Source organism: Hyla sarda, chromosome 6 (genome assembly GCF_029499605.1).
Source record: "Hyla sarda isolate aHylSar1 chromosome 6, aHylSar1.hap1, whole genome shotgun sequence".
Classification (NCBI taxonomy): Eukaryota; Metazoa; Chordata; class Amphibia; order Anura; family Hylidae; genus Hyla; species Hyla sarda.
Window position 1 is genome coordinate 288,450,763 of NC_079194.1, and position 25,705 is coordinate 288,476,467.

At 43.9% G+C, this 25,705-nt stretch overlaps 1 protein-coding gene across 3 annotated transcripts in view; it reads left to right on the forward strand.

Moving 5' to 3' along the window:
• CREB3L1 (cAMP responsive element binding protein 3 like 1) overlaps positions 1–25,705 on the forward strand; it is a 134,761-nt gene that overhangs the window by 35,270 nt on the left and 73,786 nt on the right. Inside the window, exon 1 of one of the 3 annotated variants that reach the window (XM_056527648.1) lies at positions 13,227–13,966. The exons of 1 other annotated variant lie outside the window; for it this stretch is intronic. In XM_056527648.1, the coding sequence (XP_056383623.1) occupies positions 13,874–13,966 (93 nt within the window). In that variant the 5' untranslated portion in view covers positions 13,227–13,873. Of the gene's footprint in view, positions 1–13,226; positions 13,967–25,705 lie in introns of those variants that run through there. One more of the 3 variants, XM_056527646.1, reaches the window with a different exon arrangement.

Here is a 25,705-nt window from a genome sequence, read left to right on the forward strand (position 1 = left end):
AGTCAGAAATGCTTGCTGACAGGACTGATCGGGAAAAATACAATAGAAAGAAGCATATTTTTCATTAACATGCTATTGGAAAGTTATTCAACATTCATTAATCTAAAATATATCAAAAGTTTATTTGATGAGAGGCACCCTTTAAGGTCCCCATACACTGAAGATAGAAGTCAGACGAATCTGCTGGTTTTGGTGGGACCGGCCGACTGTCTTAAGTGTATGGGGCCTCCGACTCTACTCTACACATAATGGCCCTCATTTATCATTGGAAACCCGACAGTTTTTGTAATTTTTTTTTTTGGGCGCAAGATGTCTGCGACAAGGCGCAGACATCGTGCGACAAACTGCGACAAGCCTTTCCTAGGAACCCGACTCAGGGATTTTTCAAGCCGAAAAAGGGGCGTTTCCCAACCAAAACCAAGGTTTCCAACTGATTTATTAAGAAACCCGACCAGACTTTTAGGGTTTCAGTGTCCTTTTTTTCCCACTGCTTCAAGCAAAAGTACACTGAAACCCTAAAAGTCTAGTTGGTCTCTTAATAAATCAGTTGGAAACCTTGGTTTTGTTAGGGAAACGCCCCTTTTTAGGCTATCAAACGCCCCTTTTTAACCTATCAATTCGGTGGGATAGGCCAACCGAGATCTAGACTACAATAAAATGGTGCAGTTCATTCGAAATTAAAGGAGAACTCCAGAATATAAAAATTGTCCTCCATACTGCAAGCAGAAAAAAAAATAAAGATGTACATACCTTCCTTCGCTCCCCTGGGGTCTCCGGTAACCGTCTCCGGTCTCCGCCGTGATCCTCTTCATGGTTACCGATGGTCGGCGAGTCATACTCCACTCAGCCAATCACCAACTGCAGCGAAGTCTCGACTCGGCCGGCGAGAGCACTGTGGTCAGACTGGAAAGAACTACACAACTTCCTCTGGAACATGCAGCAGCTGATAAGTACTGGAAGGATTAAGATTTAAATAGAAGTCATTTACAAACCTGTTTAATGTTCTGGCACCAGTTGAGTTAAAAAAAAAAAAAAAACCTTCAAAGTTTGCCCAAGGTGAGGAAAATTTTGCGTAGGCTGTGAGGTTAAAAATGTGGAAGAAAGCCTTTTTCCTGTAGCTCTGTTTGGGGTGGTGTAGATTTGAGAATTTTTATTGTGCTTTTAGTTGTGAAAATTTGCATTTCATAAACTTCTGACCAATGCATGCACTGGGGGCCCAGTACAGGAGATTGGGGGGGGGGGGGAAGTACCCCTTTAAGCTTTACTTACGTAACACTGGACAATCCCTTTAATACAGTGACTAAAGGTGCTCATACACCTTATATTAAAGTCAGCCAAAGCAGCCGCCAACAGTGGGTTCAGCCGACTCTCTAAGGCGTTTGTCGGTATAGAGAAAGGGCGGTCGTCGTGGCTTTTTACGGCTTGATCGTCCTTTTGTTCTTAGAGGGATAAGTCTGACAGTTGCTTAAAGGGGTACTCCAGTACTTTAAAACTCATACTCTACAGTGCTTATATATGCTCCTGTGATGTCCCAGTACAGGACATGGTCCCGTACTACCTTTAGGCCCTGTCAGGTTGAGTCCCTCACTGACCTGGGGGCTCCCCTGCATGGTCTCCCTCTGTTGTTCCATAATGTTGTGTATATCACTTTAATGCCTAGACACTATCCTTATGTATAGGTAGTACAAAGGACCTGTGGTGGTCTCAAGGACCTGTTTAAGTCTGTCACATGTTATGTTATGCAGTCACATGATTTGTTGTCACATGTTCTCCCAGAGAGCACCAGCTTAACCTATGACCCGAAGCTTGACCCGAAGCTTTAGTCCAGCCCCCCACTATATAAAGGGACGGCCATTACAATTCACTCTCTTGTACCAGCAGTCATTACTGAGACAGCAATCACCAGAGATCTCAGTGCAGGTGATCAGCATCTGGAAGACCCCAAAAGCTACAGTCATTCCAGTAAGTCTCAAGTCTATGTCTGCTGTCACTGGAACTAGTCAAGTCCTGCATATAGTCAAGTCAAGTCCAATCTCAAATACAAGCATATTGGTCCAACAAGCTACGAGGTCTTATTGGGTCATGGCCACCTTTCTGGAAAATCTGGCCTTAGCTATGAAGATAATTCCATCTGTCTTATACTCAGTAAAGCCTCCGTTTGACCATAACTGGTTGTGGACTCTCATTTCACTACTAGCAACTAGGATAGTGGAGAAACCGGGCATGTGGTGTTCCGGAACCCTAAAATCACACTGGCGTCACGAACACTAGGGGTTGACAACATCTTGCCCCCAGGGTTAAAACCATCTGACCCCACCACTCACACCGCTACACCCGTGGTCACGCTATACACCTGTGGATTGTTCCATGCACAAGGAGAGCTGGGGCACCATTCTGGAGACCGGGGGGGGGGGGGGGCATCTTTATTCGGACCCCGTAATTAGGCACTAATCCCCTATCCTGTAGTTAAAGGATACTTGTTAAAGTAGTGAAATGCCCCTTTAACCTTCCCCGTAGAGGAAATATGAACATTCGTTCGCAACGTTTTTGGGGAGGTAGCTAGAGAATGAACAGCGATTGTGCAAATGTGGAAAATCCCTGAAAAATGACTTCCAGGAGCACCTTGCAGATGTTGAGCTGATGTATCTAACCCTATATTGAGTAATACTGTCTTTTAGAACCACACAGGCCAATACATATCCTAGGATGATAAGTAAATTCCACGATGATACACATCAATGGAAATTTCCCAATTTCTATATAATCATCATTTTCTGATGACAGAATCTGAACATTATACAGGATATTCAGCTCAGGCAATGTGTAGTTTACTGTGTTATTCCATATACACTTGCATAATGATGAGATGAGGTGTATTTTAGGAGGGTATTTTAATTCACCCAAGAGGGAACAAGAAGCTCCAACTATTTTTCAAAAAGAGGTTCTGCAGCAACTTAGGCATTTATTATTGAAGAATATTGTATACCTCCCAGTCACCTTGGTAACTGCATGCTTTTATATGGTCATAGTTATGCTGTGTGTACAGTGTACCTGTCATTTCAGGTGACTTTTCAGGATACGCTGCCCTGTGTGTGTACATGAGGAGCAGCATTATTTCTGGCCATTATATATCTTGTATACTGTTTTTTTTTTAACAGATTTCTGCTCTGCAGGTTTCATCTATAATCTGCAGTTCTCACAGAGCTTGTGGGTGGAGCCCCCTCCTCCCCCCTCTATAAACATGTTTTGTTTGTCGTGCAGGACAAAGCTAAACTGATTTTCAGAAAAGATTTGAGCAACAGGAGGGAGGGGGGGGGGGCTGAAGTTTATAACAGGAGAAAGAAGCATTTTTTTGTCTAATAAGATATGTAACAAAGTGTGTTCAAATGACAGTGTCTATTCAAAGCGGTCCGCAATAAAGAATGGCTGGGTTCTACTGATAAATACAACTACTAGATTAGCTGAAGAGATCGAGGGTCGTAAGTCCTTGCAGATCAGGACAACAGAGGTGCTTCACGTAGATATAGGTGCAGTGTATAACATGACAATGAAAGGAATAGAAAGACAGAGCACACACCTGTCATTTCCTGCTGCCACGGCTTTAATCACAGTTCGTATCGAACATCAGCATGACACCTTCCCCACAGACACGAGCAAGAGGTGCGAGGCAGGAGCGTTCACCTGGACGACAGACGCTGTTTCACGCCGATTGGCGTGAAACAGCGTCTGTCGTCCAGGTGAACGCTCCTGCCTCGCACCTCTTGCTCGTGTCTGTGGGGAAGGTGTCATGCTGATGTTCGATACGAACTGTGATTAAAGCTGTGGCAGCAGGAAATTACAGGTGTGTGCTCTGTCTTTCTATTCCTTTCATTGTCATGTCTATTCAAAGGGGTTAACTCACTTTTTAAAAATAGGGGCCATCAAGATCAGCTTGGCAGGGGGTCCAACAACTGCCAACCCACAGATCACCTGTTTGAAAAGGCCGCGGCACCGGAGGCTCTCTAGTGTTTCCTGGTGCTCATCACATTGCATGCACTGGACCTTTAGTAGCAGTGGTGCAAGGAACTGAAGTGTTAAAGTATCTGGAAGAAAGTAGGCTTGAATTTCTATCCACAGGATAGGGAATAAGTGTCTGATCGCAGGGGGGTGGTCCCAGGATCTCCTGTATGAGGCACGGCTACTTGCCAGTCCCTGAAGTGCTCCGGCCTCATCCTTAAAGGGGTACTCCACCCCTAGACATCTTATCCCCTATCCAAAGGATAGGGGATAAGATGTCTGATCGCGGGGGTCCCATATTTGACTGCACAATCCCTCCAGAAAGATCTGGCAGACACTGGAGTTGTGGTACACTATTCCACTATAAAGAGATACTTGTACAAATATGGTCTACATGGAAGAGTCATCAGAAGAAAACCTCTTCTACGTCCTCACCACAAAAATCAGCGTTTGAACTTTGCAAATGGACATATAGACAAGCCTGATGCATTTTGGAAACAAGTTCTGTGGACCGATGAGGTTAAAATTGAACTTTTTGGCCGTAATGAGTGAAGGTACGTTTGGAGAAGAAGGGGAACAGAATTTAATGAAAAGAACCTCTGTCCAACTGTTAAGCATGGGGATGGATCAATCATGCTTTGGGGTTGTATTGCAGACAGTGGCACAGGGAACATCTCACGAGTAGAAGGAAAAATGGATTCAATAAAATTTCAGCAAATTTTGGATGCTAACTTGATGCCGTCTGTGAAAAAGCTGAAGTTCAAGAGAGGATGGCTTCTACAAATGGATAATGATCCTAAACACACCTCGAAATCCATGGGGGATTACATCAAGAGTCGTAAACTGGCCTTCACAATCTCCTGACATCAACATAATTGAAAATCTATGGATAGACCTTAAAAGAGCAGTGCGTGACAGACAGCCCAGAAATCTCAAAGAACTGGAAGACTTTTGTAAGGAAGAATGGGCAAAGATACCTCAAACAAGAATTGAAAGACTCTTGGCTGGCTACAAAAAGCGTTTACAAGCTGTGATACTTGCTAAAGGGGGCAGTACAAGATATTAACTCTGCAGGGCGCCCAAACTTTTGCAGATGCCATTTTTTTGTTTTCTGTTATTTTGAAAGTGTAAATGATGGAAATAAAATCTAACTTTTGTTGACATATTATAAGAATGTCTAATCTGTAATTTGATGCCTTTTGGAGATTTTTCCATCTTTCCTTGGCTTCTTTATGCACATTAATACAAATTTTTACCTGGGGTGCCCAAACTTTTGATCCCCACTGTATAGATATATCCAGTCTCTAGAGTAGTAGACAGCAGTTAGACGGTAGAATCACTTTGTCGTCTTCAACTTTGTCATTGTATTTTTAGGCTACTAGAATGGTGTAGTTCAATATCTTGAATTTACCGCGTTACTGTCGGCATTGCAGCATTTTACAAAATACAAAAAATAAAGTGTGCGACATAACATTTCCAACCCCAGCTATAGATATAATAAGAAGGATGTTTTAGTACAGTTACAGTAGTGTCATATATATATATATATATATATATATATATATATATATATATATATATATATATATATATATATATATATATATGTGTGTGTGTCCTTCCCTGGCACGGGAGGGATTCATCATTGTTCGGTGATGATGTTGGGTAGGTAGCATTCCACTCCACTGTTTACATAAGGGTGGAGTATTGGATAAGATATACATCTAAGTGTTTTGCAGTTGAAATCCATGTAATTTTTCTCTGAGCCTTTAATTGGCGCCTGTCCCTTTAATTACAGTATTATGGAATTGCAGGCTTTTGCCCATCCTTAGAAGCAAGAAATGAAGTAGATGGGATCCCTGCAAGAGACTGGACAATGTTCATGGGAAAAGACGACTCATTTCACAGCAAGGAAAAATAAATGTAGTGGCCCCCATGATTGTCGTGTCCCCATAGGTATATGTGGGCTGCTTCTATGTCCAGGGAGGGCTTTTGTGACTAGACGCGATGTCATCGTATTGGGGACACTGTGTCCGGCTGCAGTTCATAGTGTAAGCCAGTGTTTCCCAACCAGGGTGCCTCCCGCTGTTACAAAATTACAACACCCAGCATGCTGGGAATTGTAGTTTTGCAACAGCTGGAGGCACTCTGATTGGGATACACTGACATAGGCATTATAGTACAACTCAGTGGTGCCCTTTTTCCGCTCCAAAAATCATAGGTAAAAAAGGCCCCCAATAATGGGTGGACATCACCCTATTGCCCAAAAGCTGTCCAGGTATGCTGGGAGTTGTACTTTTACAACAGCTGGAGGTGCACTTGTTGGAAAACAATGGTATATACACTTTTACATTTTTTATTCTGATAATGCACTGTTTCTGGTATTTTGGCCCATTCCTCCATGCAGATCTCCTCTAGAGCAGTGATGTTTTGGGGCTGTCGCTGGGCAGCACAGACTTTCAACCCCCTCCAAAGGTTTTCTATGGGGTTGAGATCTGAAGACTGACTAGGCCACTCCAGGACCTTGAAATGCTTCTTATGAAGCCACTCCTTTGTTGCCCGGAGCGGTGTGTTTGGGATCATTGTCATTCTGGTAGACCCAGCCATGTTTCATCTTCAATGCCTTTCGCTGATGGAAGGAGGTTTTCACTCAAAATCTCATGATACAAGGCCCCATTCATTCTTTTTGGTCACATGGATCAGTCGTCCTGGTCCCTTTGCTGAACAACAGCTGCAAAGCATGATGTTTCCACCCCCATACTTCACAGTAGGTATGGTGTTCTTTGGCTGCAACTTAGCATTCTTTCTCTTCCAAACACGACGAGTTGAGTTTTTACCAAAAAGTTCTACTTTGGTTTCATCTGTCCATATGACATTCTCCCAATACTCTTCTGGATCCTCCAAATGCTCTCTAGCAAACTTCAGACAGGCCCGGACATGTACTGGCTTAAGCAGGGAGACACGTTTGGCACTGCATGATTTGAGTCCCTGGCGGCGTAGTGTGTTACTGATGGTAGCATTTGTTATGTTGGTCCCAGATCACTGCAGGTCATTCACTAGGTCCCCCCGTGTGGTTCTGGGATTTTTGCTCACCGTTCTTGTGATAATTTTGACACCACTGGGTGAGATCTTGCGTGGAGCCCCAGATCGAGGGAGATTATCAGTGGTCTTGTATGTCTTCCATTTTCTAATAATTGCTCCCACAGTTGATTTGTTCACACCAAGCTGCTTACCTATTGCAGATTCAGTCTTCCCAGCCTGGTGCAGGTCCACAATTTTGTTTCTGGTGTCCTTCGACAGCTCTTTGGTCTTGGCCATAGTGGAGTTTGGAGTGTGACTGTTTGAGGTTCTGGACAGGTGTCTTTTATACTGATAACAAGTTCAAACAGGAGCCATTAATACAGGTAAAGAATGGAGGACAGATGAGACTCTTAACCTCTTGGGGACACATGGCGTAGCTGTACGCCCTGTGCCCGCTCCCGCGATATAACACGGGGTCACGTGGTGACACTGCATCATAGCGAAAGCCAGGACCCGTCGCTAATACCGGACATCACTGATTGCAGTGATGTCCGGTATTCACTGTTTGGACGTGGCGATCAAAATTGATCGCCTCGTCTAAAGTAAAACTAAAAGCTTCCCGGTAGCTCAGTCGGGCTGATCGGAATCACCGCAGTGAAACCACGGTGTCCCGATCGGCTGTTAGGACATGAGGAGGGTCCTTACCTGCCTCCTCGCTGTCCGATCATCGAATGACTGCTCCATGCCTAAGATCCAGGCAGGAGCAGTCGAGCTCCGAAAATATTGATCAGTGTTATGCTATGGCATAGCATTGAGCAGTGTCTGCAATCAGTGTAATGCATGTTATAGTCCCCTATGGGGGCTATTACATTGCAAAAAATAAAACAAAAGTGTAAAAAAAAAGTTAATGAATGTGATGTATCCTCTTCCCTAATATAAGTTTGAATCACCCCCCCCCCTTTTCCCATAAAAAATAAAAGCTGTGTAAATAAAAGTAAATATAAACATATGTGGTATTGCTCCGTGCGCAAATAAAAATATATTGTATACACGTAAAAAAAATTCCAAAGTCCAAATTAGCGTATTTTTGGTCACTTTGGTCACTAATAAAAAGCGATCAGAAAAGTCCAATCAAAACAAAAATGATACCAATAAAAACTTCAGATCACGGCACAAAAAAATTAAACTCATATCGCCCCATATGCAGAAAAATAAAAAAGTTATAGGGGTCAAAAGAGGACATTTTTTAAAGAATAAAATTTTGTGCATGTAGTTATGATTTTTACCAGATGTAAAACAAAATCAAACCTATACAAGTAGGGTATCATTTTAATTGTAAGGACCTACAGAATAAAGATAGAGTGTCATTTTTACCGATAAATGTACAAAAAAAAATGGCGTTTTTTTTATTTTTATTTTTTTTCAAATTGGTGGCACAGAAAATAAGCCCTCATATGGGTTTGTAGGTGCAAAATTGAAAGGGTTTTGATTTTTAAGAGGTAAGGAGGAAAAAACGAATGTGCAAAAACGGAAAAACGCTGAGTCTCCAAGGGGTTAAAGAAGAAGTTACAGGTCTGTGAGAGCCAGAAATTTAGTTTGTTTGTAGGTGACCAAATACTTATTTTACACCATAATTTGCAAATAAATTCTTTCAAAATCAAACAATGTGATTTTATGTATTTTCTTTTTCTCATTATGTCTCTCATAGTTGAGGTTATAACCTATGATGAACATTACAGGCCCACATACAGAATCACATGACTTGTAATGAGAAAAACGCAGGGGAAAAAATGCCAAAGTAAAAGAAAGGAAAAAAAAAGACTAAAACCAACTATTTAAAACAAAACAAAAATAATAAAAACTACAGATTGGGAGTGGTGCAAATTGAGAGGGCATTTTTTTTAAAATGTTTTTGTGTTTTGTTTTTTTTCTAGGTCACACAAAAGCCAAAAATAAGTTGTCTGGAAACTTAAGAATTTACGATCATTTCCACTACAGCCAGAGAATGAATGGAATTCATGGATTCTCAGAGCTGACACATCGGTGTAACACTGAATTATTAGGACGCTGTTTACACTTCTGGATAAATCCTTTATCAGATGCCCTTTTAGTTTCTGTTACTATCATACTATGGTCCACATACAACCGCAAAATAATCACACAACGTTTTCGAAGTAGTTCACACACACAAAAAAATTATAATAATCCTGAAATTTGCACGATTTAAAATTTGTCAGGATTAAGGGCCTTTTTTGAAAAGCTTTATATGGCAGGAAAGTTTACACTACTAAAATGGCGTAAAGTAAAAACATAAAATTTGAGGCTTTTTTTTTCTCCATTTTTTTAGTTTATATATTGCATTTTTAAAGGGGTACTCCGGCACTTAGACATCTTATCCCCTATCCAAAGGATAGGGGATAAGATACCTGATCGCGGGGGTCCTGCCGCTGGGGACCCCCGTGATCTTGCATGCCGCACCCCATTTAAAATCAGTCCCTGGAGCATGTTCGCTCTGGGTCTGATTACCGGCGGCCACGGGGCCACATCACGCCTCCACCCCGTGTGACATCAAGCTCCGCCCCTCAATGCAAGCCTATGAGAGGGGGTGTGACATCTGTCACGCCCCCTCTCATAGGCTTGCATTGAGGGGCGGAGCGGGACCCCCGCGATCAGGCATCTTATCCCCTATCCTTTGGATAGGGGATAAGATGTCTAAGCGCCGGAGTACCCCTTTAAGCTAGACATAGCAATGTATTGACACTGCAGTTTTTGAGGCAAAGTCAAAAGTGGATCCAGTAGGAAGGAGAAGTATGAATCCTTCTTTAAAGGGGTACTCTGATGCTGCTGCATTCTGAACATTTTGTTCAGAATACTCGGAGCCAGAAGTAATGATCGTGATATCATGGCCACACCCCCTCGTGACGTCACGCCAGGCCCCCTCCATACATGTCCATGGTTCAACATGCTGGGAGTTGTAGTTTTTGTTTGGGGCAGCTGCTGAGCCACAGGCTGTATCAGGGCATGCTGGGAGTTGTAGTTAGTAACTAACTGCAACTCCCAAATTTAATTAGAAAAAAGCGATCAAAAAGTCACATCAAAACAAAAATGGTACTATTAAAAAAAAAAAAAAAATTGTATTCGTGACGCCAGGGCATGGTTAACCTTTGCATCACTCGAGGTATGGCCTCTGGTCCCTGGGCCAGGCGCGGGGCAAATAATGACTCTGATGCCAACTTACAGAGCAACTGCAGCTTTACTGAAGCAGACAGATGGAATAATCTTTACAGCTCCGTTAGGCCCAAGGAGATGACCAGTGACTTAGAAGACTTGCGGGATTGCTGGGACTTGTAGTAGACTTGGCTGAATTATGCTGAATTTAGACAAACCTGAATGACTTGACTAGGACTGACTAGACTTCCCCCCTAGTGTAGCTTACCAGGCTTTGACGTTCACCTGGGGGGCACTTGGATAGTGGAAGCGTGGCTGCGTGGTCGGCCTTGGGTCTCTTCAGGACACCAGATACTCTCAGGTCTTGACTGTTCTGCTCCTCAGACTCATCTCACTAAGCTAGCTCCTCCCTTGGTTTATATAGGAGGTATTTTGGGGAGTCCTATAGGTCACCTCACAAGTCACCTGGTAACTGACCCCTTCTCTGAGTCCCCCACAGATTAAAGGGGGACTCAGAGGACACTGCAATAGAGTCCGCCAGAAAGGACAGCAAGGATACAGGGGTGCAACTCCTGTACTGGGCCACCACATTACGCATATATAATTAATTATGCTAATTAGCATAGCCGGTATTTTTTTTGCAAGAAAGGTGGCAACCCTAAGTGTGACCCTAGCCTAACATAAATTGCACAGGTTTTCGTATATATATATATATGTCCACCAAAGTCCTTTGCCACTGGGTTCATTTTTGTGATTTGTGTGATCACTTTGTAGTAAAAGACGCACGGACCTTAACTCCTTAACGACGCAGGACGTATATTTAAGTCCTGCGCCGTCTCCCACGATATAACGCGGGGTCACGTGGTGACCCTGCGTCATATCGGGTCGGTCCCGGCGGCCATCAATGTTATAGCCCCCTATGAGAGCTATAACACTGGGAAAAAAAAGTGTAAATAAAGGTCATTTAACCCCTTTCCTAATAAAAGTCAGACTCACCCCCCCTTTTCCCATAAAAAAAAAACTTTGTAAATAAATCTAAATAAATAAATAAAAGTATAATATAAATAAAACATATGTGGTATCGCCACGTGCGTAAATGTCGAAACTATAAAAATATATCGTTAATTAAACCGCACGGTCAATGGCGTACACGTAAAAAATATTCAAAAGACCAAAATTGCTTATTTTTGGTCACTTTTTATACCAAAAAGCGATCAAAAAGTCTGATCAAAACAAAATTGGTACCAATTAAAAACTTCAGATCATGCAAAAAATTTGCGCTCATACCGCCCCGTATAATAAAAAAGTTATAGGGGTTAGAGGACATTTTTAAACGTATACATTTTCCTGCATGTAGTTATGATTTTTTCCAGAAGTACGACGAAATCAAACCGATATAAGTAGGGTATCATTTTAACCGTATGGACCTACAGAATAAAGATAAGGTGTCATTTTTGCAAAAAAATATACTGCATGGAAATGGAAGTTACAAAATGACATTTTTTCTTCAATTTTGTCGCACAATGATTTTTTTTCCATTTCGCCGTGGATTTTTTGGTAAAATGACTGATGTCACTGCAAAGTAGAACTGGTGGCGAAAAAATAAGCCATCATATGGGATTGTATGTGCAAAATTGAAAGCGTTATGATTTTTCGAAGGTGACGAGGAAAAATCGAAAACGCAAAAGCTAAAAAAAAAAAAAAACGGCAACGCTGGAGGCTTCGGATCCCGACCACAGGGTCCGTCACGCCCCCTCCCATAGACTTGTATTGAGGGGGTGGGTCGTGACATCACACGGGGCGGAGTCGTGACGTCACGCTCGTCCGCCTCCAGCGTTGCCGGTGTGAGGTGAAAGCTGTACAGGTGGGTGCTGCAGCCGAGATTCCAGGGGTCCACAGCAGCGGGACCCCGGCGATCTGACATCTTATCCCCTATCCTTTGGATAGGGGATAAGATGTCTAGGGGTGCGGAGTACCCCTTTAAGGGGTTAAAGGACAACTATCATGAAAAAAAACTTAAACTCGCTGCCCTGTGATTTCTTCTAAGGGTATGTTCACACTATGGAGTGTGAACGGAATCTCCGCTTGCAGAATTCCGCGAGCGGAGATTCAGCCTGGCAGCCGACGGTGGCGGTAGGACCGTGCGGCACTGCGCCGTCACCATTGACGGCTATGCAGTACTCGCGGACTTCCGCGCAAAGAATGAACATGTTCTTTCTTTGCGCGGAACAATTTCAGTGGCGGAATTGTCCGCCGCTGAAATTCCGCAGTGTGAACGGGTCTCGCGGAAACCCATTTACACTGATGTTAAGTTCACACGGGAATTCCGTAGTGTGAACATACCCTAAAGCTGATCCGGGCGAAATTTCTGTGACTTTTTGCCGAAAAGTCTCACATGATAAATCAGTGACCAAAGGAGGAGATTTACCAAAAATAGTCCAGAGGAAAAGTTGGTGAGTTGCCCATAGCAACCAATCAGATCACTACTTTCATTTTTGAAAAGGCCTCTAAAAAAATAAAAGAAGCGATCTGATTGGTTGCTATGGGCAACTCAGCAACTTTTCTCTGGACGGGTTTAGATAAATCCCCCCCTAAGTCTAAATTATGCTGTCTTGGCATGCTGGGCGTTGTAGTTTTGCAACAGCTGGAGGCACCCTGTTTGGAAAACACTAAAATGTTTATTATTATTTATTTGTTTTAATTTTTTTTTTAAAAACTTTATTGATTGTCATTATTTTACAACCTATTCACAAAAGGGAACTCATATGACACGAGTCCATATTGTCTCTATGACAACCTGTAAAATAATGACAATCAATAAAGTTTTTTTTTTTATAAAAATAAATAAATAATCTCCTATTTTACAGGTTGTGGCTCCTGAATATCGGAGCTTCACACTTCGTCCCCCTCGGCCATCAAATTCTAGCGCGAGAGGGGCGTGGTTAACATATCGCCGCTTACGTAGGCTGGGGGGTGAGGAAAAGGGCGTGTCTTTGCTGCCTGTCGTTGCATATGCATAGTGTGGGCGTGTCATAGAACGCGGACCCGGCCGAGCTCGGTAAATATTCATGAGGGGGGCGTGGCGTTGGTTCTCGGCTCTGGCTGCAGCTGACAGCTGGGGGGAGAAGTCGCCGGGAGACGCAGGCTCTGGGGTTGCACAGTCTCCGGCACTGGGAAAAGAAGCCATAAGACGGGAGACCCTCTCTCCCCGGTTGGGGGGCATCATGCACTGGGAGGAAACAGGGCCTGCTGAGCCCTATTGACAGAAGAAGCCTGCCCCCCATTCCAGCCTGGGCATCCTTGTACCCCATCCCTGCACCCTCTGACCCCAGCCCTTGCTCTTCTATGCTATTTCCCCCCCATTCCTTTTACTTTCACCCACTATTTCTAGTGCACTTAGTCCTATCATTATTGGTCCCTGACTCTGCACCCCATTATTATACAGTGATCCATGCACCCATTGCTGGGGTCCCTAGGCACCCCAGGTTTGACATCTGAGACTTTGGATTGCAACTCTCATCATCCTTTTAGCATCAGCCTTGGTATTGGTTCATTGCACCTTCTTCCCTTCCAGCCACCTGTGACTGATCTCTCCACCACTCCTGTTCTCATGGATGGAAGCCAACCCCGGTGACACCTGACTGCAAGAACCTTACATTTGGGGAAGGGTGGGGGGAGGGGGGGGACCATGGATGGTGTCACCATGACACAGGAGCGAAGCTTCCACAGCCCTTTCCTGGAGCTGGAGGACTTGACGGAGGCGGATTTTATGAGCAATGTGGTAAGAGTAGTTGGCGGACCACAAATCCCAGCCATCCTGATGATTTAATCCAGTGGTCTGCAAACTGTAGCCCCTCCAGGTGTTGCAAAACTACAATTCCCAGCATGCCCGGACAGCCAACGGCTGTCCGGGCATGCTGGGAATTGTAGTTTTGCAACAGCTGGAGGGCTACAGTTTGGAGATCACTCAAAATCCAAAAGAGAACACAAATGTAAATATTAATTTATTATTTATTTATTAAATTTATAATGCACCTGCTATATTCCGCTTTGAAGATGTAGCGGAGCTGGCTTTGTCGTTTGGCAAAAGTAGCAATATTAGTTAGTCTGGAAATCATATTAGTCGTCAAGACTGCAACGGTGCTGCAGGAAAAAAAATATATTTTTAGAGATCAACTGGTTCCAGAAAGTTAAACAGATTTGTAAATGACTTCTATTAAAAAAAAAAAAAAATCTTAATCCTTCCAATAATGATCAGCTGCTGAAGTTGAGTTGTTCTTTCCTGTCTGACGACAGTGCTCTCTGCTGACGTCTCTGCTTGTCTCGGGAACTGCACAGGTTTGCTATGGGGATTTGCATCTACTCTGGACAGTTCCCGAGACAGGTGTCAGCAGAGAGCACTTAGATAGAAAAGAACGACTCAACTTCAGCAGCTCCTAAGTACCAAAAGGATTAAGATTTTTTTAATAGAAGTCATTTACAAATCTGTTTAACTTTCTGTAGCCAGTTGAGATATATATATATATATATATATATATATATATATATATATATATATAAAGTTTTTTCCTGGATAAAAATTTTGATTGAATGAGGATTGAATGACAAATTCGCCTCTGCTACATTTTGCACGTCGCGCGAGGGAATATGGTTACGGTAGCTGTCGTTGCTGCTAGGCATGGGGTTAGTGTTGAGTGATGATGAAGGACCTGTTAGAGTCACATTCCTATTGTGTCATTGTATCCCGCACAACAATGATTTCTGCAAACCCCCAGGTTACCAAGGGGTTGATGGTTTTTCCCACATTAATAGTCGTATGATAGGTTTTATAGCAGCTCGTGCCGTGACAGGTGGCCATAGACCTGTGATCGCCAAAAGGCGGGTCTCCAGCTGTTTCAGAACCACAAATCCCAGCAAGTTCTGGTAGCTAGAGAGCCACAGATTGGAGACCTCTGCTATAAAGACTGCTGTCATATGTATTCTTTTGTCTTGTAAACATTCACTGCTATCTTGTATGGTTACAAGAAGCTACTTGTCATATTAGTAGAATAATTGGTGCATCAGTAGGCGAACCCAACAGGGCAGGTGTCTGGTCCTTCTCCATTATAGTCTATGGGAGATATGGAAAAATCAGAGTGTAATTGTATGGTACATCAGTAATGGCATAGGGTATGTTAGGTGGTATGTTAAGAGTGGCTACTAAGAGCAAAGAGTGTCTGGAAATGGTAGAGAGTGGCTACTAAGAGCAAAGAGTGTCTGGAAATGGTAGAGAGTGGCTACTAAGAGCAAAGAGTGTCTGGAAATGGTAGAGAGTGGCTACTAAGAGCAAAGAGTGTCTGGAAATGGTAGAGAGTGGCTACTAAGAGCAAAGAGTGTCTGGAAATGGTAGAGAGTGGCTACTAAGAGCAAAGAGTGTCTGGAAATGGTAGAGAGTGGCTACTAAGAGCAAAAAGTGTCTGGAAATGGTAGAGAGTGGCTACTAAGAGCAAAGAGTGTCTGGAAATGGTAGAGAGTGGCTACGAAGAGAAAACAGTGGCTGCAAAAGAGTGGAGAGTGGCTGCAAAGGGTTGAGTGTGGCTACTAAGAACAAAAGTGTGGCTGCAAATGGTAGAAAGTGGCTACTAAGAGCAAACTGTGGCTCCAAAGGGTAGAGAATGGCTACTATGAAAAAGAGTGGCTGCAAAGGGTAGAGAGTGGCTACTAAGAGCAGAGTGTGGCTGCAAAGAGTAGAGCGTGGTGGTTAAGAGCAAAGCGTGGCTGCAAATGGTAGAAAGTGGCTACTAAGAGCAAACTGTGGCTCCAAAGGGTAGAGAATGGCTACTATGAACAAAAAGTGGCTAAAAAGGGTAGAGAGTGGCTACTATGAACAAAGAGTGTCTACAAAGGGTAGAGAGTGGCTACTATGAACAAAGAGTGGCTACAAAGGGTAGAGAGTGGCTACTATGAACAAAGAGTGGCTACAAAGGGTAGAGAGTGGCTATTAAGAGCAGAGTGTGGATGCAAAGAGTAGAGAGTGGTGGTTAAAAAAAAGTGTGGCTCTAAATTGTAGAAAGGGGCTACTAAGAGCAAACTGTGGCTCCAAAGGGTAAAGAATGGCTACTATGAACAAGGAGTGGCTGCAAAGGGTAGAGAGTGGCCACTAAGAGCAGAGAGTGGATTCAAGGAGTATAGAGTTGTTACTAAGAGCAAACTGTGGCTGCAAATGGTAGAGAGTGGCTGCAAGGAGGTAGAGAGTGGCTACTAAGAGCAGAGTGTGGCTGTAAAGAGTAGAGAGTGGTGGTTAAGAGCAAAGCGTGGCTGCAAATGGTCGAAAGGGTCTACTAAGAGCAAACTGTGGCTCCAAAGGGTAGAGAATGGCTACTATGAACAAAAAGTGGCTACAAAGGGTAGAGAGTGGCCACTAAGAGCAGAGAGTGGATTCAAGGAGTATAGAATTGTTACTAAGAGCAAACTGTGGCTGCAAATGGTAGAGAGTGGCTACTAAGAGCAGAGTGTGGCTGCAAAGAGGAGAGAGTGGCGGTTAAAAAAATAGTGTGGCTCTAAAATGTAGAAAGGGGCTACTAAGAGCAAACTGTGGCTCCAAAGGGTAGAGAATGGCTACTATGAACAAGGAGTGGCTGCAAAGGGTAGAGAGTGGCTACTAAGAGTAGAGTGTGGCTGCAAAGAGTAGAGAGTGGCGGTTAAGAGCAAAGTGTGGCTGCAAATGGTAGAAAGGGGCTACTAAGAGCAAACTGTGGCTCCAAAGGGTAGAGAATGGCTACTATGAACAAAAAGTTGCTTCAAAGGGTAGAGAGTGACTACTAAGAGCAGAGAGTGGCTGCAAGGAGTATAGAGTTGTTACTAAGAGCAAACTGTGGCTGCAAATGGTAGAGAGTGGCTGCAAGGAGGTAGAGAGTGGCTACTAAGAGTAGAGTGTGGCTGCAAAGAGTAGAGAGTGGCGGTTAAGAGCAAAGTGTGGCTGCAAATGGTAGAAAGGGGCTACTAAGAGCAAACTGTGGCTCCAAAGGGTAGAGAGTGGCTACTATGAACAAAGAGTGGCTACAAAGGGTAGAGAGTGACTACTAAGAGCAGAGAGTGACTACTAAGACTAAATAATGGCTTCTAAGATCAAAGTGTGGCTGCAAAAAGTATAGAGTGGCTACTAAGAACAAATAATGGCTGCAGAGCAGAGTGTGGTTGCTAAGAGCAGAGAGTGGCTTCAAAGAGTGAAGAGTGGCTACTAAGAACAAAGAGCGGTTATGAAGTGTGGCTACTAAAAGTGGCTCTCTTTTTGGAGTACCCAATGAGTACACACTTCCTTCTAGGTTCCTCCATATATATTAAAACTGATCTCTATAGGACACCATCTATTCCAGTGTTCTCCAACCTGCGGACCTCCAGATGTTGCAAAACTACAACTCCCAGCATGCCCGGACAGCCAACGGCTGTCCGGTCATGCTGGGAGTTGTAGTTTTGCAACATCCGGAGGTTGAAGACCACTGATTCCTTAAAAGGATTGCCCCAAGTAGACAACCTGTAACAGAGACAGACCATACAACTCTTCCTGCCAAAGGCTGCCTGGGCATGCTGAGAGTTGTAGTTTTGCAACAGCTGGAGGGGTCCTGCTTGAGAAACACCGTTGTACATGTTGGTACATTGTTACAACTATCAAGAAGAGGACACCTAGGTCTTGTATGGGCAGTGAAGTGCATTGGGGCCGTGGGTAGAGTGTCCTCCATCTTCTTGCAGGGGCAGGCGTGGGATAGCATCAGCACCAGCTGACAGCGGCCTCGCTTTATGGTTATGATTCACAGAACACCTCGCAGATTCCATCCAGAGCAAATAGACAGTGTGTCAGAGAACCTCTACCACATGTTAGTGCTTCATTACACTGGAGAGTTACGTAGAAGTTCTTTGTGAGAGATAATGAATGAATAGTCTAAAGATGTGTCATGACGAACATTAGATCATAGATCAATGAGGCCCAGGCCATGGGAAAGGGGGGCTCTAGGGTGCATCCGGTTTAGTATCTTTTTTTTAATTATAATCTCTACTAATGGTTAAAGGGGTACTCCGGTGGAAAACATTTTTTTTTTCTTTTAAACCAACTGGTGCCAGAAAGTTAAACAGATTTGTAAATGACTTCTATTAAAAAAATCTTTACCCTTCCAGTACTTTTTAGCAGCTGTACGCTACAGAGGAAATTCTTTTCTTTTTTAATTTCTTTTTTTGTCTTGTCCACAGTGCTCTCTGCTGACACCTCTGTCCGTGTCAGGAACTGTCCAGAGCAGCATAGGTTTGCTATGGGGATTTTCTCCTGCTGTGGACAGTTCCTGATAACGGGCATCAGGTGTCAGCAGAGAGCACTGTGGACAAGACAAAAAAGAAATTCAAAAAAAGAAAATAATTTCCTCTGTAGCATACAGCTGCTAAAAAGTACTGGAAGGGTAAAGATTTTTTAATAGAAGTAAATATTACAAATCTGTGTAACTTTCTGGCACCAGTTGATTAAAATATATATATATATATATATATATATATATATATATATATATGTTTTCCCACCGGAGTACCCCTTTAATATAGAAGAGTCCCAAGCCTCTATAGCAGTAGTCTCTAAACTGTGGACCTCTAGCGGTTGCAAAACTACAACTTCCAGCTTGCCCGGACAGCCGTTGCATAAGGGTTAGCATGAGGGTGGGCATTAAAGGGGTACTCCGGTGGAAAACAATTTTTTTTTAAATAAGCTGGTGCCAGAAAGTTAAACAGATTTGTAAATTACTTTTATTTAAAAATCTTAATCCTTCCAGTACTTATATGCTGCTGTATACTACAGAGGAAGTTCTTTTCTTTTAAAATGTATTTTCTGTCTGACCACAGTGCTCTCTGCTGACACCTCTGTCTGTCTTAGGAACTGTCAAGAGCAGGAGAGGTTTGCTATGGGGATTTGCTACTAATCTGAACAGTTCCTGATATGGACGGAGGTGTCAGCAGAGAGCACTCTGGTCAGACAGAAAGGAGATTCAAAAAGAAAAGAACTTCCTGTGGAGCATACAGCAGCTGATAAGTGCTGTAAGGATAACGATTTAAAGAAAAAAAAGTTCTGGCACCAGTTGATTCAAAAGGAAAATGTTTTTCCCCGGAGTACCCCTTTAACATATTTCCCTTATCTACAGCATAGGGGATAATTGTCTGATTGTCCTCTGGGATCCCCTGCGATCTCTAAAACGGGGCGCTACATAGAGCGCAGGGGCGGCACGAGTTTCGTGCATTCTCTATAGACGTGCCGGAGATACAGGAGTACAGCGCTCGTGTATCTCCAGCACTCACATAGACAGTGCATGCAGGAAAATTCAGGGGTTTGCAGGGAGATTGTCGAGGGTCCAAAGGTCGGATCCCCACAGGATAGGGGAATATGTTTTTAAGCTCTGGAGTACCTGTTTAAGTTAGGTGGGAACCCAACCTCTGGGACCCCACATCCTTTACTGAGAACGAGTGGCCCTTATCCAGCTGAAAGAGTATGGCCAATCCCTCTCCATAGATTTGAATGGGTTCAGACAGTTCTTCCTACATTGTCACCTTTCTATCTTGGTCCGAGAGAAGGTGGAAATAAAGATTTAGCAACTGTTTAAATATTCTTGGTAAAAGGGACGACCTGTGAATCATCCCTAAGAGCACCACTTGTACTGGAGCAGGGCCCAAGTCTTGCAGGAACGCACAGGAACGGAGTTCCTGCTCTTTTTCCTGCAGGACTAGCCCTTGAGTTGAAATCATGGGTGAGTTCCCACACTTTTTTCCCCAATACTCGACCCCTGGACTGGAGCAAGGTTATTGCAGAAGAGTCCTTTTTATACTCAAAAATCAATTTTTTAATGTTATTCTATCATACAGCGATCAGCCGTGACAGTAAACATACAGACAGGTGACTTACATACCATTGATGATCTAGTGTACGGAGTGGTGGTCAACGCGCCCCCTCCATGCCTCTCTATGGAAGAGCAGGAGATAAACGTGGTGCCTGCTCCGTGCATGGGGGGGGGGGCGCGTCCCAGCAGTCAGACCCCGCCATCAGACACTTATTCCCACCAAATCCTACTGATTTAAAGGATATGAGGATTCGTTGTTCAATACCGGAGTAACCCTTTAGCCTTTGGAGCAGTTTAGCCTGGAAGAATGGGATACAAATACCAGTGTCTAGATGTGCTAAGCTAATATAGAAGGGAGAGAAAAAACAACAAGCGGTGCGCCCCTAGTGTATCCGTAGAGAGACAAAGATGGGTTCTTACCCTTGGGTGTTGTGCTCAGGGCACAACACCTACAGTAGCGTCTGGAAAGAGAAATGGCCGGACCGCTGCCACAAGGAACTTCCCGGGGTGACGTCAGTCTGTCCGGTGAAAGTGCATTGTAGACATTTTTGTAAGTAAGTTCCTCAGAATGAAGGCTCTGGTCCCCAAGTATTTTAAAAGGGTTTTATTTGCAACGCGTTTCGATCCCGGACAGGGATCTTCATCAGGCATCCTATCCCTGATGAAGATCCCTGTCCGGGATCGAAACGCGTTGCAAATAAAACCCTATTCAATACTTGGGAACCAGCGCCTTCATTCTGAGGAACTTATTTCCCAAAATTTTTTAGATGTGCTAAGCTGACATACTCCAAGAGGTTGGTGTCTGGAATTACAGCAAAGTATCGACTTATTCACGTTAAAGTTCTTAGGTATTTCACGGTAAAATGTATGTTGCTGGCATGTTGTGCGAATCAAATAGTGCAAAATCCTGAAAAATCCATTTTAATTCCAGGTTGTACTGCAGCAAAACAGGAAGAGGTGATTAATTTGCTAAGCACTAAGTAAGATCAATAGATCGATTGATTGATAGATGGAAGAACAAAAATTCCGTCAGCTGCCGACACCAAAAAAATCCTTCGGCCTAAGGACCACACGGACATGTGGCGTCACTATTGAAGGCAATGCAGTCCGCACAGATTTCTGCTGAAAGAATAAACATATTCATTCTTTTGGTGGAGTCCAGAATTTAAAGGAGTCCTGCAGCCATAGACAACTCATCCCCAATCTGCAGGTTAGGGGATAAGTGTCTGATCACGGGGGGGCTGACCGCTGGGACCACCCGTGATCTCCCGTACGGGGACCCGGTATTGCCGTGGCCCTGCGCGACCTCTGTCAACCTCACTAAGAGGTTGACAGAAATGCCCGGTCCATTCGGCTCTATGGGCGCGTTTGTGCATCCCCGCCTCTCCTATAGAGATACATGGAGGGGGCGTGTTGGCCGCAGCGTCGTGCTGCGGCCGACACGCCTCCTGCATTGGGAGAATTTCCAAGTAGAATTTCTCGGCTTGGAAATTCCATGATGTAAAATGTAGCCTGGTAGGAGCTGGTAGCAGATTTTTCGTGGTTTGGCGGATTCCACTCGGAATGTGCAATGAATTTGTGCTGGATTTATGCAGAATTTTATGCGTCCAACACCATTGACTTCAGTGGGATTCTGCCGCAGAATTTAGCAAAAAGAATTGACATGTTCATTCTTTTTGCGGAATCCATAATGCAGAATTTCCGCAGAACAAAATGTGCCGTGTGAATGTTGCAAAATTTACAAGCTGAATTTTTCTGCCAGATTTCACACAAAAATTCCTCAGTGTGAAGATGTGCCATTTCCTCACCCCCTGTGCCATTTCCTCACCCTCCGCCATCACCAACTTTGCCATTTCATCACCCCCTGTGCCATTTCATCACCCCCTTCATCACCCCATGTGCCATTTCATCACCCCCTTCATCACCCCCTGTGCCATTTCCTCACCCCCTGTGCCATTTCCTCACCCTCCGCCATCACCAACTTTGCCATTTCATCACCCCCTGTGCCATTTCATCACCCCCTTCATCACCCCATGTGCCATTTCATCACCCCCTGTGCCATTTCATCACCCCCTTCATCACCCCCTGTGCCATTTCATCACCCCCTTCATCACCCCCTGTGCCATTTCATCACCCCCTTCATCACCCCGTGTGGCATTTCATCACCCCCTTCATCACCCCATGTGGCATTTCATCACCCCCTTCATCACCCCGTGTGGCATTTCATCACTCCCTTCATCACCCCCTGTGCCATTTCATCACCCCCTTCATCACCCCGTGTGGCATTTCATTCCCCCTCTTATCACCCCCTTTGCCATTTCATTCCCCCCATGTGCCATTTCGTCACCCTTCCTGTGTCATTTTGTCCCCCTTCATCGCCCCCCTTGTGTCATTTTGTCCACTCCTTTATCGCTCCCTTGTGGCATTTCATACCCCCTTCATCACCCCCCTGTGCTATTTAACCCACCTTAATTTCATTTCATCCCCCTTTCATCAGCACCTGTACCATTTCATCCCCCTCCATTTCATCACCCCGCTTGTGCCATTTCATCACCCCCCTTATGCCATTTCATCTCCTCCTGTGCCATTTAATTCCCCCCCTGCCCTTTATCCCCCCTGTGACACATGATTCCCCCTCCCCCCGTGCCAATACATTTCTCCCTGGAGGACACAGGCCAGGTTCAGGGACTCAGCACCTGGGCAGGTCCAACGTCACAGATGAGTGACTTCGTTCCGCTCCATTCCTCGCCGTAACCTCAGGGGCGTCACTCGTCAGTGCCTCCAGCCACCATTGCTCACTGACTTCAAGTGGCCACGGCCCGTGCTGCCGATCTCCAACAGACAGCCGGCGCCACGACCACTTTAAAGAGTGGAACACAATTTTCTTTTAAAATCAACTGGTGCCAGAAAGTTAAACAGATTTGTCAATTATTTCTATTAAAAAAATCTTAATCCTTCCAGTACTTATCAGCTGCTGTATGCTCTACAGGATGTTTTTATCTTTTTCTAATTTATTTTCCGTCTGACCACAGTGCTCTCTGCTGACACCTCTGTCCATGTCAGGAACTGTCCAGAGAAGGAGAAAATCCCAATACACACCTATCCTACTCTGGACAGTTCCTGACATGGACAGAGGTGTCAGCAGAGAGCACTGTGGTCAGACTGGAAAAGAAATTAAAAAAGAAAAGAACTTCCTCTGGGGCATACAGCAGCTGATAAGTACTGGAAGGATTAAGATTTTTAAATAGAAATCATTTACAAATCTGTTTAACTTTCTGGCACCAGTTGATTTAAAAAAAAATATTTTTTTCCACCAGAGTACTCCTTTAAATCAGTAAGATGCGGTGGCTGCTGCTACAGGACCGTATGGTCCCGTGACACACTTCAGGAACTGCCGCCAACACACTAGTATGTCGTGCCACCCAGTTTGGAAAGCCCTGCTTTAAATTCTCATACTGGGGGAGATTTATCAAAACCTGTCCAGAGGAAAAGTTACTGGGTTGCCCATAGCAACCAATCAGATCGCTGCTTTCATTTTGCAGAGGCCTTGTTAAAAATGAAAGAAGCGATCTGATTGGTTGCTATGGGCAACTGGGCATCTTTTCCTCTGGACAGGTTTTGATAAATCTCCCCCCAGTACTGTACTTATACACATATACCAATATCTATGCTAAATTAAGAATTGGAATCACATCTGATGTCCGACAAACAGGTCAAAGATGCTAGGCCACGATGATATCATTTTCACTTTCACTTTCACTTTAGTGATCCTTATTACGTAATTCGCACTTTCCCCCGTGATGCCAGTTTATGGGGTTGCTTAGACTGAAGAGGAAACTTATGTCCCGCAGTGACAGGAACTCATTTTAATAATATAATATCCTTGTGGTTGTCACTAATTATTTGGTGGGATCTCTTTTATGGCTCGGAAGCCGTCGCTGGTCCGGAATCGGCGCTCACAATTACAGATGTCAGCCACTCAAGCTGTAGAAATCATGGCGCTTCCGTCTTACCGAGTGGGCTCTGCTGCATCGGCCATTTGTTGCACATTTATTTACTGGGTGAAGGGAGCAGATGGTTTCAGTACCGGGGGCTTTGATGCTGATTAAATCAGTCTGACGATGGTAGCGTTCACATCTTTCTGCTTTGAATGCAGTGTTTCCCAACCGGGGTGTCTCCAGCTGTTGCAAAACTACAACTCCCAGCATGCCCGGACAGCCGTTGGCTGTCCGGGCATGCTGGGAGTTGTAGTTTTGCAACAGCCTCAGCCCTTTCGGGTCTCATTTTATATCAACTGGCTCCAGAAAGTTAAAGGGGTACTCCGGTGGAAAACTTTTTTTTTTTTTTTTTAAATCAACTGGTGCCAGAAAGTTAAACAGATTTGTAAATTACTTCTATTAAAAAAAATCTTAATCCTTCCAGTACTTATTAGCTGCTGAATACTACAGAGGAAATTCTTTTCTTTTTGGAACACAGAGCTCTCTGCTGACATCTCTGTCCATTTTAGGAACTGTCCAGAGCAGCATATATTTGCTATGTTAAAATGGACAGAGATGTCAGCAGAGAGCACTGTGCTCGTGATGTCAGCAGAGAGCTTTGTGTTCCAAAAATAAAAGAATTTCCTCTGTAGTATTCGGCAGCTAATAAGTACTGGAAGGATTAAGATGAATCCTTCCAGTACTTATAAGCTGCTGAATACCACTTATTAGCTGCTGAATACTACAGAGGAAATTATTTTCTTTTTGGAACACAGGGCTCTCTGCATACATCACGAGCACAGTGCTCTCTGCTGACATCTCTGTCCATTTTAGGAACTGTCCAGAGCAGCATATGTTTGCTATGTTAAAATGGACAGAGATGTCAGCAGAGAGCACTGTGCTCGTGATGTCAGCAGAGAGCTTTGTGTTCCAAAAAGAAAAGGATTTCCTCTGTAGTATTCAGCAGCTAATAAGTACTGGAAGGATTAAGATAAATCCTTCCAGTACTTATTAGCTGCTGAATACTACGTATTAGCTGCTGAATACTACAGAGGAAATTATTTTCTTTTTGGAACACAGGGCTCTCTGCATACATCACAAGCACAGTGCTCTTTGCTGACATCTCTGTCTATTTTAGGAACTGTCCAGAGCAGCATATGTTTGCTATGTTAAAATGGACAGAGATGTCAGCAGAGAACACTGTGCTCGTGATGTCAGCAGAGAGCTTTGTGTTCCAAAAAGAAAAGAATTTCCTCTGTAGTATTCGGCAGCTAATAAGTACTGGAATAATTAAGATTAATCCTTCCAGTACTTATTAGCTGCTGAATACTACTTATTAGCTGCTGAATACTACAGAGGAAATTATTTTCTTTTTGGAACACAGGGCTCTCTGCATACATCACAAGCACAGTGCTCTCTGCTGACATCTCTGTCCGTTTTAGGAACTGTTCAGAGCAGCATATATTTGCTATGTTAAAATGGACAGATGTCAGCAGAGAGCACTGTGCTCGTGATGTCAGCAGAGAGCTTTGTGTTCCAAAAAGAAAAGGATTTCCTCTGTAGTATTTAGCAGCTAATAAGTACTGGAAGGATTAAGATTAATCCTTCCAGTACTTATTAGCTGCTGAATACTACTTATTAGCTGCTGAATACTACAGAGGAAATTCTTTTCTTTTTGGAGCACAGAGCTCTCTGCTG